At 34.8% G+C, this 13,227-nt stretch overlaps 1 protein-coding gene across 3 annotated transcripts in view; it reads left to right on the top strand.

The window, feature by feature from the left end:
- The window catches only part of PPFIA2 (protein tyrosine phosphatase, receptor type, f polypeptide (PTPRF), interacting protein (liprin), alpha 2), a 507,538-nt gene that overhangs the window by 308,307 nt on the left and 186,004 nt on the right, over positions 1-13,227 (top strand). For 2 of the 3 annotated variants that reach the window (XM_010832020.1, XM_010832021.1), the window contains 2 exons: positions 5,544-5,708; positions 10,271-10,345. In XM_010832020.1, the coding sequence (XP_010830322.1) occupies positions 5,544-5,708; positions 10,271-10,345 (240 nt within the window). The remainder of the gene's footprint in view (positions 1-5,543; positions 5,709-10,270; positions 10,346-13,227) is intronic. The other variant, XM_010832022.1, reaches the window with a different exon arrangement.

Below are 13,227 nucleotides of genomic sequence, written 5' to 3'. Positions count from 1 at the left end.
ATTTCTCCCGGAAATCTTGATTCCAGCTTATGCTTCATCCAGCCCAGCATTTCTCATGATGTACTCTGCATATAAGTTAAATAAGCAGGGTAACAATAAACAGCCTTGACGTACTCCTTTGCGTATTTGGAACCCGTCTGCTGTTCCATGTCCAGTCTAACTGTTGCTTCCTGACCTGCATACAGATTTCTCAAGAGGTGAGTCAGGTGGTCTGGTATTCCCATCTCTTTCAGGATTTTCCAGTTTATTATGATCCACACAGTCAAAGGCTTTGGCATAGTCAATAAAGCAGAAATAGATGTTTTTCTGGAACTCTCCTGCTTTTTTGATGATTGTAAAATAGAATAAAAAGTAAAAACATAACAAGAAAATGGGAAAATAATTTAATATATGCTACGTATATGATACCATAAAGTAGAAGGATCTTGTTTTCTCCAACTGGTCACAAAGCCCTATTAACAAATATAAATTCCAATTCTAAACCTTGATTCCTGGACCTATGTATATAGACCCATACATATCCTGAGAAAAATTGAACCTTGCTTTCATCACTAATTCTGAGTGTATACTTACAGAAAGGGAGCATCCCAGCCTAGCAACGTGTTGTCTCTCAGCTTAAATCAACATAGTTTCTTCCTTGGATGACTTAACCATTCTTTAGGATTAGCAGCTTCTGAAGATGTGATGGCATGGTAAAACCAGGGCTGAGAGCATCAGGCCATTGCATTAGCTCTTTCACTGTTTTTTTTTTGTTTTTGTTTTTTTTTAAGGAGGTGGTGTTAAAGTAGTGTTGTGTATGATAACAGGATTGTTAGCAAAAATCTAATAAGATGGTGTTACTGGTAGAAGCATAGCCATTAGAGAAGGCAAATCTATATTCAGAAAAAGGGTTTATTACAGTAACAAAAAACAGCTGCTTTTTTGATGGGAGGATTTGACTTAATCTGCTTGCTTCAAGATAAATAGTTGGTTTCCAATTATATTGTATTCAGAAGTTCAAGGTTGATGGCTACAGCAAATAACTTGGCTATTGGTCTTGAGTAGTATCCTATCAACCTTGATGATGAGAACCCCATTTTGTCAGGCCAGTGAATAAGTCCTATCCCTGAAACCATGGTCACTATTTTATGCCCACTGAGAAAATGCTGTGGTGGTCAAATAAATAGGCCAGTTTATCCACAGGATGAATCATTATGTCTACCAGATTATTGAAAAGCTGTACACCAGTGAGCACCAAAAATGTAGTTTTAGCTTAGAGCTAATATCCAAAGAAATGTTTGCATTCTCTTTTCCTTAGGGAAGATTTCCTGATTATCCATTGCTTCAAAACAGACCATCCCAAAATGTAATGACACAAGCAATATTTTACTACACTCACAGTTCTATGGGTCAGAGATTCAGAAAGGGCACGGGTACGACAGCCCTTTTCTGCTCCGTAAGTTTTGGGCTCTCAGCTGGGATGACTTGAGGTCTAGTGGGCTTCCCAGGTGGCTCAGTGGTGGAGAATCTGCCAGCTGATGCAAGAGATGCAGGAGACACAGTTTCAGTCCCTGAATCTGAAAGATGCCCTGGAGAAGGAAATGACAACCCACTCCGGTATTCATACGTAGGAAACCCCATGGATAGAGAAGCCTGGCAGGCTACAGCCCATGGGATTGTTAGGAGTTGGACACGATTGAGCGCACATGCAGTGACTGGTAAACAATTTATTTTTTTTAATCTGAAAAAGAAAAAAATATATAGTGTTACTCATTTTCCATGGTGAAAATACTCCCATTGTTGCTGATTTCAAACTACCAACATGCTGTCACCGAATGCAGAGTTGGGAAAAAATGCACAGTAGTGAACCATTATATAGTATTTCTATTATTCAAATAAATTGAAGTAAACAATGCCGTGGTCATTGGTAATAGTAAAATATAGTAAGATAATTAGGAAGTGATATATTTTGAATGGTTACTATTTTTAAAAAATATTTAATTATTTGTTGTTGTTCAGGCTCTAAGTCATGCCTGATTCTTTACGACCCCATGAACTGCAGCACGCCAGGCCTTCCTGTCCTTCACTATCTCCTGGAGTTTGCTCAGACTCATGTCCATTGAGTCATAAGCTTACATAATTTAAGCTTTACCTAACTGTGTTTAACCACAAGCTCACAAGATTTCTGAAAATTATCCTTTACCATAAGATGGTATGGGCCAACTTTAGCCTATGGTCTTCAGGTGGTGACTCAAATATCTGGGGATTGAAAGGTCTACTTGTGAGATGACTTCTTTGCTCTTGTGTCTGGCACCTAGGCTGGAATGACTGAAAGACAGACAGGTTTAATTGGGACTTTACATGTAAGAACCTCCATATGAGCTCTATGGCACAGTGGTCTCAGCGTAGTGAGTTTTTATGCAGTGGCTCCAGGACCTAAGAGCAAGTGTTCCAGTGAGCTAGCTGGAAACTGCATTGCCTCTTAGGACCTAGACTCAAAAGTCACAAATTGTAACTTTCACTGTACAACGCAGGTTGGTCAGAACAGTCAAAGGCCTCCACAGATTCAAGAGGAGGGAACATAGGCTTTGTTTTGCAAGGTAACTGCTCTAAGTGAAGTCATGCGTGGTCACCAAGACAAATGAGATGTAACTTATCAGTAAAGTGTGGCAGCTCACTGGAGTTTGGGGGATAAGAGTATTTTCTAAATTTACTTTTTCTAATTCTTGGGGGTGCCTTTTTATTTTCAAAGTAGTTCCAAGTTTTCCGAATAAGATATCTGGTAAGGCTCTGAATTCATCATACATTGTAATTCAGTGACCTCTCCTAGATCAGGCTCTTTCTCTTTTTTTCTGTTTTGTCTTGGGACCTCAATAAGAGGCTCTTCTGAGCAGCCGCAGCAGCTTCTGGGTTCTCTGAGCTTTGACCTAAATCTTAAAACCTTACGCTAGTCATTTTATTTCTTTTAACTCTTCAATGCAGTTCAAAGCAGCCAGCTCACCTCATTGTCCTTGTATTCCTCCTACCCTTCAAAATGGTCTATTGTCCCTATGACTCAGTCCATCAAAGCCTTACTTTCAGAGACACCTCATTTCAGAATAACTCAGGTGGTCATTTAACTATCCATGAATCATAGAAGATACTGTTCCTTCTTTTGATGTTAATTTAATTATTGATTTTTCAAATCTATCTGGGTCAGATATCCCAGATTCCCATTTGTCTGAGGAGTTCTTACTTATAGACAGAGCTCTTACAAACTCCTGTTTTAATCAGGGTTCATTTATTCATTTAACAAAAATTTGTACACATCTATTATGTGCCAGTCTTCTAGGCACTAAGAGATATGGCAATGGACAAAATAGGGAAAATATTAATAAATAAAAATACTTTCTTTCCTCATGGACCTTACATTGTTTTTTGAGAGACAGACTTAAACAAGGTGAATGTGTACAATAAATGGTGAATTAGATATAGACAAATGCCGAGAAGGGAAAACTAATATTAGATAAAGTTGGAGAAATAGGCAGAGCTCTATAACTTATGTGAAACAGCTTGGATTTAAGCAATGCACACATCTATAGATGTGTCTATAGAATCTATATAATTCAGGGGAGTAGAATACCATGATTATAATAAGAGGTTGGTAAATAAAAGCTCTTTGAAAATAATGATTATATCATCTTTATACTGAAGAACTTTAAATATTATTTTGATGCTTAAATATGATTCCTACTGACTGATCTATATACATTTAGTATCTCAGATATTTGTGTTTTTTTGTGTTAATAATAGGCAAAGTTTTCTGACCTACTGAACCATAATTAATGACAGTGAATACAGAAAAAATAACTTATTAAGAACTGAGAAATATGACACTAATATGTGACACTGAAATTAATAGTAGTTTTGTGGGAAAACTAAATTTCTCACTATAGTATGAGCTTTAGGAAAACTCTTGAAAGATAATAGTTTTTCTTTACATCTTTCCAACTCAGTATCTTATATCTGCCTTTTCCTATATTGTTTCAGTAATCCTGCTTGTTTTGCCTAGACACCATTTGTTAGCCTATGCTTTCACTAGCCTTCTGAAAATCTTTTCCCCTTACTAGTCATATGTTGTTCAGTTCAGTTCAGTCACTCAGTTGTGTCTGACTTTTAGTGACCCCATGGACTGCAGCACGCCAGGCCTCCCTCTCCATCACCAACCCCCGGAGTTTACTCAAAATCATGCCCATTGAGTCGGCGATGCCATTCAACCATCTCATCCTCTGTCGTCCCCTTCTCCTCCTGCCTTCAATCTTTCCCAGCATCAGGGTCTTTTCCAATGAGTCTGTTTTTCCCATCAGGTGGACAAAGTATTGGAGTTTCAGCTTCAGCATCAGTCCTTCCAATGAATATTCAGGACTGATTTCCTTTAGGATGGACTGGGTGGATCTCCTTACAGTTCAAGGGACTCTTGAGTCTTCTCCAACACCACAGTTCTTCACTAGCAAAATTTTAATAACTGATAACAGCTTTTTCTTTTTTTCATATATCTTTACTTTTAGTTGCAGAACTGCGTTATAAAATAAAGGTGAAACTCCAATTCACAAAACATTTAAAAGCAAAATTTATTTGGGAAAAGTCAGAGCATAAAGTCTATGACAGAATGAAACATTGTTCACTGGACTTGCCCCTAAGCTCTGTCATGGCACCAAAGACTACTCTGAGTGAATGTACATTCCAGAGCAGACAGTTTAATAATTATGTCCTTAATCTCTTTCCCCAAAATGACTACTGCTGGTCTCAATTACTATATTCTCGTTGGCTGCATATATTTTTCTGTTATGTAATCCAGGAATTTAATTGTGAATAAAATCATTAGTGTTACCACATTAATTACTATAGCAACATGTGATTGTCATTATAATCAAGTTTAAAGCAACTTGAAGTTTATGCTCATTTCCTTCAACTAAAAAATTTAAATTATCAGATATATGTGAAATTAATTTTGACTTTGAATTCTATTTTCTAACAAAGTCATCATTGTATAACATTTTTCAATAGTTACCCTATTTATTGGATCTTCCCCTGTGGCTCAGCTGGTAAAGAATCCACCTTCAAAGCAGGAGATCTGGGTTCAATCCCTAGGTTGGGAAGATCCCCTGGAGAAGGGAAAGGCTACCCATTCCAGTATTCTGGCCTGGAGAATTCCATGGACTGTATAGTCTGTGGGTTTGCAAAGAGTCGGACTCGACTAAGCAACTTTCATTTTCACATATGGTGTTTTCTAGTTCTCCTCAACTTAAACTGAAATTATTAAATCTTATAAAAGAATGCATATAATTCACATTATATTTTAAATTTAATAAATTGTTATGTGATAGAAATGCAATTTACTTTTAGTATATTTTTGAACCCTGGTTTATGAACTCAGGTTTGTGTTTCACTGATGCTACCTGTAGGATAATCTGATGTTATCATTAGATAATATATAAATCTTCAGTCTGCTAAAATAGAAGTCCTCTCTGTGCATTAGTGACCTGTATTCATAAGGCAATTACATTTTCTGTTAAACCCAATAGCTATTACTGGAGCATTTGGAGTGCCTTGTGTCACGACACGAGAGGTCACTGAGAATGAAGGTGGTGAAGCGACAAGCCCAGTCACCCTCGGGAGTGTCCAGCGAAGTTGAGGTTCTCAAGGCGCTGAAATCTTTATTTGAGCACCACAAGGCCTTGGATGAAAAGGTATAGTACTGGGAAAGGATTATTACAATTTGATATGTCAATTATAACTTCAATAAAGCTGAAATTAAAAATCAAACTACTGGAAAAAAGGTATAGTATTACCAAAAGATTTCAAGCTTAACTCTGCTTTTGTCATCATCGTCAAGCTCCTTGTCTTCATCCACGACTCAGCTGATTGCTGTAGTCAGGCAGTTCAGAGGAACATATTTGAGTTACAGGAAAAAATCACTCAAAAAATGCAACTGGACTATTTCATGTATATTATTAATATTCATAACCACATTCTTTTGTTTAATCCCACTGAATCTATGGCTTATTAAGACTCCTATTATGGCACGCTATAGTCCTAGTCTAGAGGGCCATTTGAAATTTAATACTGTCATTTAGCCTTTCTTTCTTTCTCCCTTTCTCTCTATTCTCTCCCCACCCTGCAGTCTCTCTCCCCCCTGCCTCTCTGAAGTGTGTCGCCATATAGAAGACTCCTAGCTGACAGTAAAGCATCTTGAGATGTAAATTGGATGTACTTTAACCTTTAGAGATTCATATTAGAAGTTTAGGGTTTTATTTGGGGAATTTCTAATAGCTTAGTACTGAACACACATTTTAAAGAGTCTCCACATGGGGCAGCATAAGGCATTAGTAGCAAAATCTGCTTTAGGTCTTTTTTAAAGTAACTGTAAGTTCTCTTAACTGTTACTCAAATAAGTTCTATGGACATTAATAAGCCAATATGATGATAATATTCTTTGGAGATTAGTAAGGCTTATGACATGATTTCAATTTTGTTAAATTTCAAAGATTAAAATTTTAAAATTAATAAGGCTTTAGGATTTTCTACAGTGGGAATTGGGGCACTTCATTGTAAATTATCTGACAAGTTCTGAGCACTAAAATCCAAACTAGGGATTATTACTCAGTTATATATAGATTTTGAGCATACAGATACTTTTGCTCTATTTAATATTTATATCCATACATATTTTTATCATCAGTCTTTCAGATGTTCTTAGAGCAGGGGATTTTGTGCATGTATAAGGATAACTACAATTCTGTCTTCAAGATTATTAATAAGAAACTGTATCTTATTTTTAATTTTAGTATAAGAGGCAATTAGTTTATAAATAATTTTGAATAAAACACAAATGGATATTATATAAAAATCCCTATCTATATAATATCAACTAATATAAAACAGTAATTTAATATCTTTAATGTTTACTTTCTTATTATATTTCTTTTCTTAGTATAAAACTGCATTAATAAGAATTAGCAAGACTGTACATTTATACAATAGCTATTATGTGTTAGACTCCTTGGCATATATTTGGCACACTTTCTTTACAAGTAAGGAGTTCATAGCGCTGGAGTTCACATGTCAATAACAGGCTATGTGACGCAAAGATATACACAATGTGATATGGAGTCACAGGAAGAGCTGCAACTAATTGTGCTTGAAGAAGTAATAAGAACATCAAGAATGTCTTCACAGAGGGGGTGACATTTGATCTGGGTATTAAAATGTGTAAGGGTTGTTAGGCAGAGAAGTAAAGATACTCTAAGCAGTATGCTCAATTTGTGAACTAACCAAGAGTGTTGAAAAGAGCATGGCCTATTCAGAGAAAATCTAGCAGTTTTGAGTGACTTGAGTGAGGGTCTAGAGAGTGAATAGTTTTGGCTGTTCCCCAGATGTCCCACATCACTTAAATGAGGGATGCTGTTATGAAAAAAAAATGAATAGAAGGCAATAAATAAAACAGCACTTCATACAAATATGAGTACATTTAAGAAGAAAATGGTTGTTGTACAACTTAGGATCTAAAAGTAATTTAGTACATATTAAAGTTCAGTGAGCTTAGCATAAGCTATTTCATACTGTGACCATAGGAACTGTAATAGGGTTTAGTAACTCACCAGAAGTACCCTGGATGTTGCTAAGTTCAGGGGCAACTGAACTGATTGTCAACTAAGTAATAACAAATAGCCTAAAGGAAAAGTATTATGAGCTTGAACTTTGGAGTTAGACTGAATTAGACAAGTGTCTTAAGTTCTCTAATCTGTTTTCTCTTCTTTTGAATGAAGAGAACTCTACCCTACCCAGTAGAGTTGTCTGACATATAAAGCTCCTAGCCAGTACTTAGTAAATGAGAAATGCTCAGTAAATGTTAATGAATGTTATTGTTAATGATAAATTTCAGCACTTGACAAAAATTACAAACTACGTAAAGATATTAGTATCACTGTTGATTCACATGCTTATTTAAATTAGCATTTCATTTAATTATTGAGGGGTTGACGTGTGCCTAAGCATCTTCATAAACAATTTTCCTAACTAAGAATAGCTAACAGCTTCTTGTGGTGATCAGGAGAGGTGAGGAGAGACCCATATAAACAAGTACTTACAATATTCTATTTTAAGTGCTATGGTTATTAACATAAAACATATATGAAAGATCAGAAGAAGATGTAATGAAAAACTTTGCCACAGAAGGCTTAGAACACAAGAAGAGCTAAATAAAATACAAAGACTGAGCATAGCTCTGGACAATTGCAATGACTGGCAGTCTTCATTATTAATGTCCTCATTTATATATTCACTGAGCTGTAGGGTAGAATACACACCAATTAGCTAAGACCAGCAGTGATTTTGACGTAGTTCTCCAATATGTGTACCAATTTTGTGGGCTAGAGGAAATGAAAAATGTATGTCTTTTAAACATAGTACTCTAACCTCTTTATTTCAGTCTAAATGTGATCTGATTAGTGTTGCATATGTTGAGATTAATTTACATTTTGACTATTTCATATTGCTCTTCTCATCAACCCAAATTCTTAGATTTTTATCAGAATATCAGAATATTTTATATCTAGTATTTTAGGAAATGGTGCATAAAACTTTACAATCATCTCTGTTAAATATCAAGAACTTCTACTGAGGTTTCTGTTGATATCTGCATTCAGGGTATCAGCAGTCCTCCTCATTTTCATGCCTATGGAATATTTGTTTTGTTTGCATCTTTCCAAGCACTCATAGAAAAAAGTATTTCCCAAGTCAAATCATCAAAGATTTCCTTCTAAGTCACTCTTGTTCAGTTATTAATCAACATAAGTTTCATGCATTTTTATGAACAGTTGGATATTTGTCTAACAGCATTGGTACCTGGCAGCCAATCTGGCATACTTAAATATCATGAAGGATCTTGTGTAATTACATTTGATATCAAATATCCATTTATGCATGTATTATTAATTTTCAGATTTTAAACATAATGAAATATAATGAAAATATCAATGAAATTCATATTAAAACTCCACTCAGGCATTAATTCTTTCTTATTTAAGATGTATTTCAAGAGTTAAGTATACCCAGTCACCTGAATAATTTCAGTTTCATTATGCTGTATTAAAATAATTGAGATTTTTTAAAAAATCTAATCAGAGTCTAGATTCATAAGCTATCACTTGTTTTTTTTATGTCTGCTAACTAGAAAATGTACTTCAATTTTAAAATTATTATGTATATAGGTTTCTAGATATTCTGTGTATTTAACTTATATCCCCAGTTAAATCTTACTTTAAAAAAGAAAAAGAATTAAACTATACCATTAATAAATTAATAAAATTGAATTTTATTATGTAATTTATTTATATAATTACATATTAAAATGCTTACTGTTATATTCCCATGGAAAATCAATGTTAATCATAAATAATCTAAAACTCACCATGAATTCTATTTTAAATTAAGTCTATAAATTTTGTTGATGTTTTTAAGGAAAATTAAACTGCTGTAGTCATTTATTTTAGTTTAGCCAAACTTCTTTCTCAGCTTTTCTACTTTTGATGCATTTAATATGAAGCATATCTGTAAATCTGAACATAAGATAACTAAAACAATTTTAGAAGTTCTAAGAAAACAAAGATCAAAGAAACTTTTCTCTGAGTTTCATTTGTATATGAAACATTTGGAAATCATTACTTTCAAACTGAATGTGCATTCTTTGGTTCTGTAAAATATAATGGTTTAACCTTTGGTATCTGAAAAGTAGTTAGGAATTCCAGAGTAATTACATACTTTCCAATCCCTCAATTACCATGTAGACCTCTAACTAATACAAAATTAATTTTGTGAGCAATGGGCAACAATTTTCAGGTTCTAAGAATCCTTTGCTTTTAGACAAATTATTTTGTACTAAACATCAAAGGAAAAGACTTATTTTTTAAAGCAGTAAAAGTTTTTTGCCTTTATCTTATGCTTAATCAGTGACTGTTTTTCAGATGAATTCATAATAAACTTTTGAACTTTGCCTCCACTTTGTATCAGAATTCAGTACAAGAGGAGTTGATCTTAACTGAAACACTAGAAGGACTTGTTTGCAAGAAAAATCCCTTGTTACAGTCATATTGTAAAGTGACAACATAGTCATAGTATTCCTGAGCACTTAGGGATATAAATAGTTTAATAGTTTGCCAAATGTGACTGTCTCTGGTAATATTAATGGATTCAGCACAGTTCAATATGTATGGGATGTACATTACTGCACATATTTTGGTTTTTCTTCTAGGTAAGGGAGCGACTGAGGGTTTCTTTAGAAAGAGTCTCTGCACTGGAAGAAGAACTAGCTGCTGCTAATCAGGAGGTAACATACCAAACTTTCTCCTCTTTCGAGGTGCAATATCGATAACATTATATCCCTTTTGTTTCACGTCACATTTATTAAAACTGTCACAAAAAATAAATTACATTCTGTATATGCCACTGAACAAGGCCTGTTCAAACTAGCTGCCAGAATTATGTTTTCTGATTTCTGGTGATTCAGATCTGTCACTAAGAGAGGAAAGGAAAATTATCAAGAGCTAGTGATATGAGAGCTACTGAGATGGGGATTTAGAAAGACTGCAGTCAGAATGCCAGTCCTTTTAAGAAGTAAAACACAGCTCCAAAACTGGAACACATGTCAAATATCTCTTAAATTAGGAAATTGTTACAAATGAAGCATTGTGCCCATGTTTAGTGGCATCATTGAATCCACTCTTTTGCTCTCATTCATGACGTTAAGAAAGTATTTTATAATCATAATCATCCATGAGATTTACAGAGTTGTTTTTCCTTTAGAATATTTTATTTCCTTGTTTGTCTACCAGTGAACTTGGGTCATTGGATAAGATATAGATGAGTGATAGATAGATAGATGGATCTCAAATTAAATGTATTCAGGCCACTAAAATAGCCCCATCTCGCTCTGTCTCTCTCCTTTTCTCTGATAATTATTTACAAGGCTACCTTTTTTCAGAAGTCTGTTCCAGGAATGTAAATACAGGTATTATTATTACTAAACAATTTAGCAAAATCTTCGTACTTTTAAATACTTAAGCAAGTGGGAGATCAGTGTCCCTAATTATAGGTTTGCCAAGAGATTCTTAACAAAATAATACATTTACACTTCACATACAAACAAGTATATATTTACAACCATGCTAAAATTCTTGTCTGGTACGAACTCCCTTGTTTTTTTAAAATTAGCTAGGCTGATGAAATAAGCTTCTATAGGCTTTTGTTTGTTCTAGGTTTAACAATTTAAACTTCAGAAATAATGCATTTCCCATTCTCACAGATGATTTTAGAGTTAGCACCCTTTAACACTTTTCTTTATGTAATCTATTCTTCGGAGACTTCATCCATATCTCCTTCATCCAAGACTTCAACCATGACTCCTGTGAAAAAAGAAACCAAATCTGTAACTCAGCATTCATGCTCTTTTCTGAGCTCCACTAAAGGTTTTAAAAATTGGTTTGGAATCTTCAAGGGCTCTGCTAATGTTTGTATAGATTGTTCTCTGCCACAGGTGTCCAGCAAGCATGAATCAAGGATTAAACCATTTTAGGATTTAATAATGAAGACATGCACTAAAGGGACTGTAAACATTGATAGGCACCCATTGTTCTAGTTAACAAAAAGTTACCATGTGTGCTGACGGGCCTCCCTAGGTTCCCTCGTGCCCCTTAGATTCTATGTGGCATGTTAATGAAGTGAAATAAGCAGTCTTATTAAAAAGAATATGAGATAACTATATGTTCTGTTCTGAAAGCTCCAAAGCATTCTACTATGGAAAAAGGAAGAGGTTGTACAGAGTGCTCCCAATTTTGCACAACTACAAATAATAGTAATGCAATTTTTAAAAATTAATTAATTAAGAAAATAATGTATTACTATAGGACTAGAAAAAAAACTAGCCAAATTGTTACCATTAGTTGTCTTTGGTGTTTGCAAACATGTACTATATATTTCTATAGTTTTTGATTTTTTAATTAACTTTTCATTATACTTATAAATAAATGAAATAATAAACATTTTAGAGTCAGATGCCATTTTCCATATTAGATTATTCTATTATGTTAATAATAGCAATAGCTAATATTATTGAGTGCTTTAAATCTCTAGGCTTTACGCTAGGTACACATATATCAGCAGAATAATACTGGAAGTTCAGTTCAGTTCAGTCACTTAGTCGTGTCTGACTCTTTGCGACTCCATAGACTGCAGCATGCCAGGCTTACTAGTATTATTTTACAAGTGAACCCAGAGAGATTATTTCTCCTAATGTACCACTATTCTCTCTTGAAAGTGTGATTGTCTTTGAATTTATCTTAGCTCTATGCGTTCACGGGGTTTCGATGCATACATTTAACCTTATCCACACTCTATCCTGCACTAATTTGTTCTCATTTTTCTATATACATCAAAACCACCATAGTTCAGATCTTCCTTATTCTCAACTGGGATATTACAGTAGGGTTTCTGCTGTATAATTCTTCAAGGTTAAATACACTAAGCAAAGCTCCATTCATACTGATTATTATCATATTTTCTGATATATAATGTAATCTATGCCATATTAATATGTTACTAAATAATGATATAATTTACATATTCAGTTCAGTTCAGTTGCTAAGTTGTGTCCGACTCTTTGTGACCCCATGGACTGCAGGACGCCAGGCCTCCCTGTCCATCACCAACTCCTGGAGTTTACTCAAATTCAAGTCCATTGAGTCAGTGATGCCAACCAACCATCTCATCCTCTGTCGTCCCCTTCTCCTCCCGCCCTCAATCTTTCCCAGCATCAGGGTCTCTTCAAATGAGTCAGTTCTTCACATCAGGTGGCCAAAGTATTGGAGTTTCACCTTCAATATCAGTCCTTCCAATGAATATTCAGGACTGATTTCCTTTAGGATGGACCAGTTGGATCTCCTTGCAGTCCAAGGGACTCTCAAGAGTCTTCTTCAACACCACAGTTCAAAAGCATCAATTCTTCGGCACTCAGCTTTCTTTATAGTCCAACTCTCACATCCATACATGACTACTAGAAAAACCATAGCTTTTACTGGATGGACCTTTGTTGGCAAAGTAATGTCTCTGCTTTTTAATATACTGTCTAGGTTGGTCATAACTTTCCTTCCAAGGAGTAAGTGTCTTTTAGTTTCATGGCTGCAATCACCATCTGCAGTGATTTTGGAGCCCCCA

The sequence above is a fragment of the Bison bison genome, unplaced genomic scaffold (assembly GCF_000754665.1).
Source record: "Bison bison bison isolate TAMUID 2011002044 unplaced genomic scaffold, Bison_UMD1.0 scf7180017864535, whole genome shotgun sequence".
In the NCBI taxonomy this organism is placed as follows: Eukaryota; Metazoa; Chordata; class Mammalia; order Artiodactyla; family Bovidae; genus Bison; species Bison bison.
This window is presented reverse-complemented; position numbering and strand designations above follow the sequence as displayed.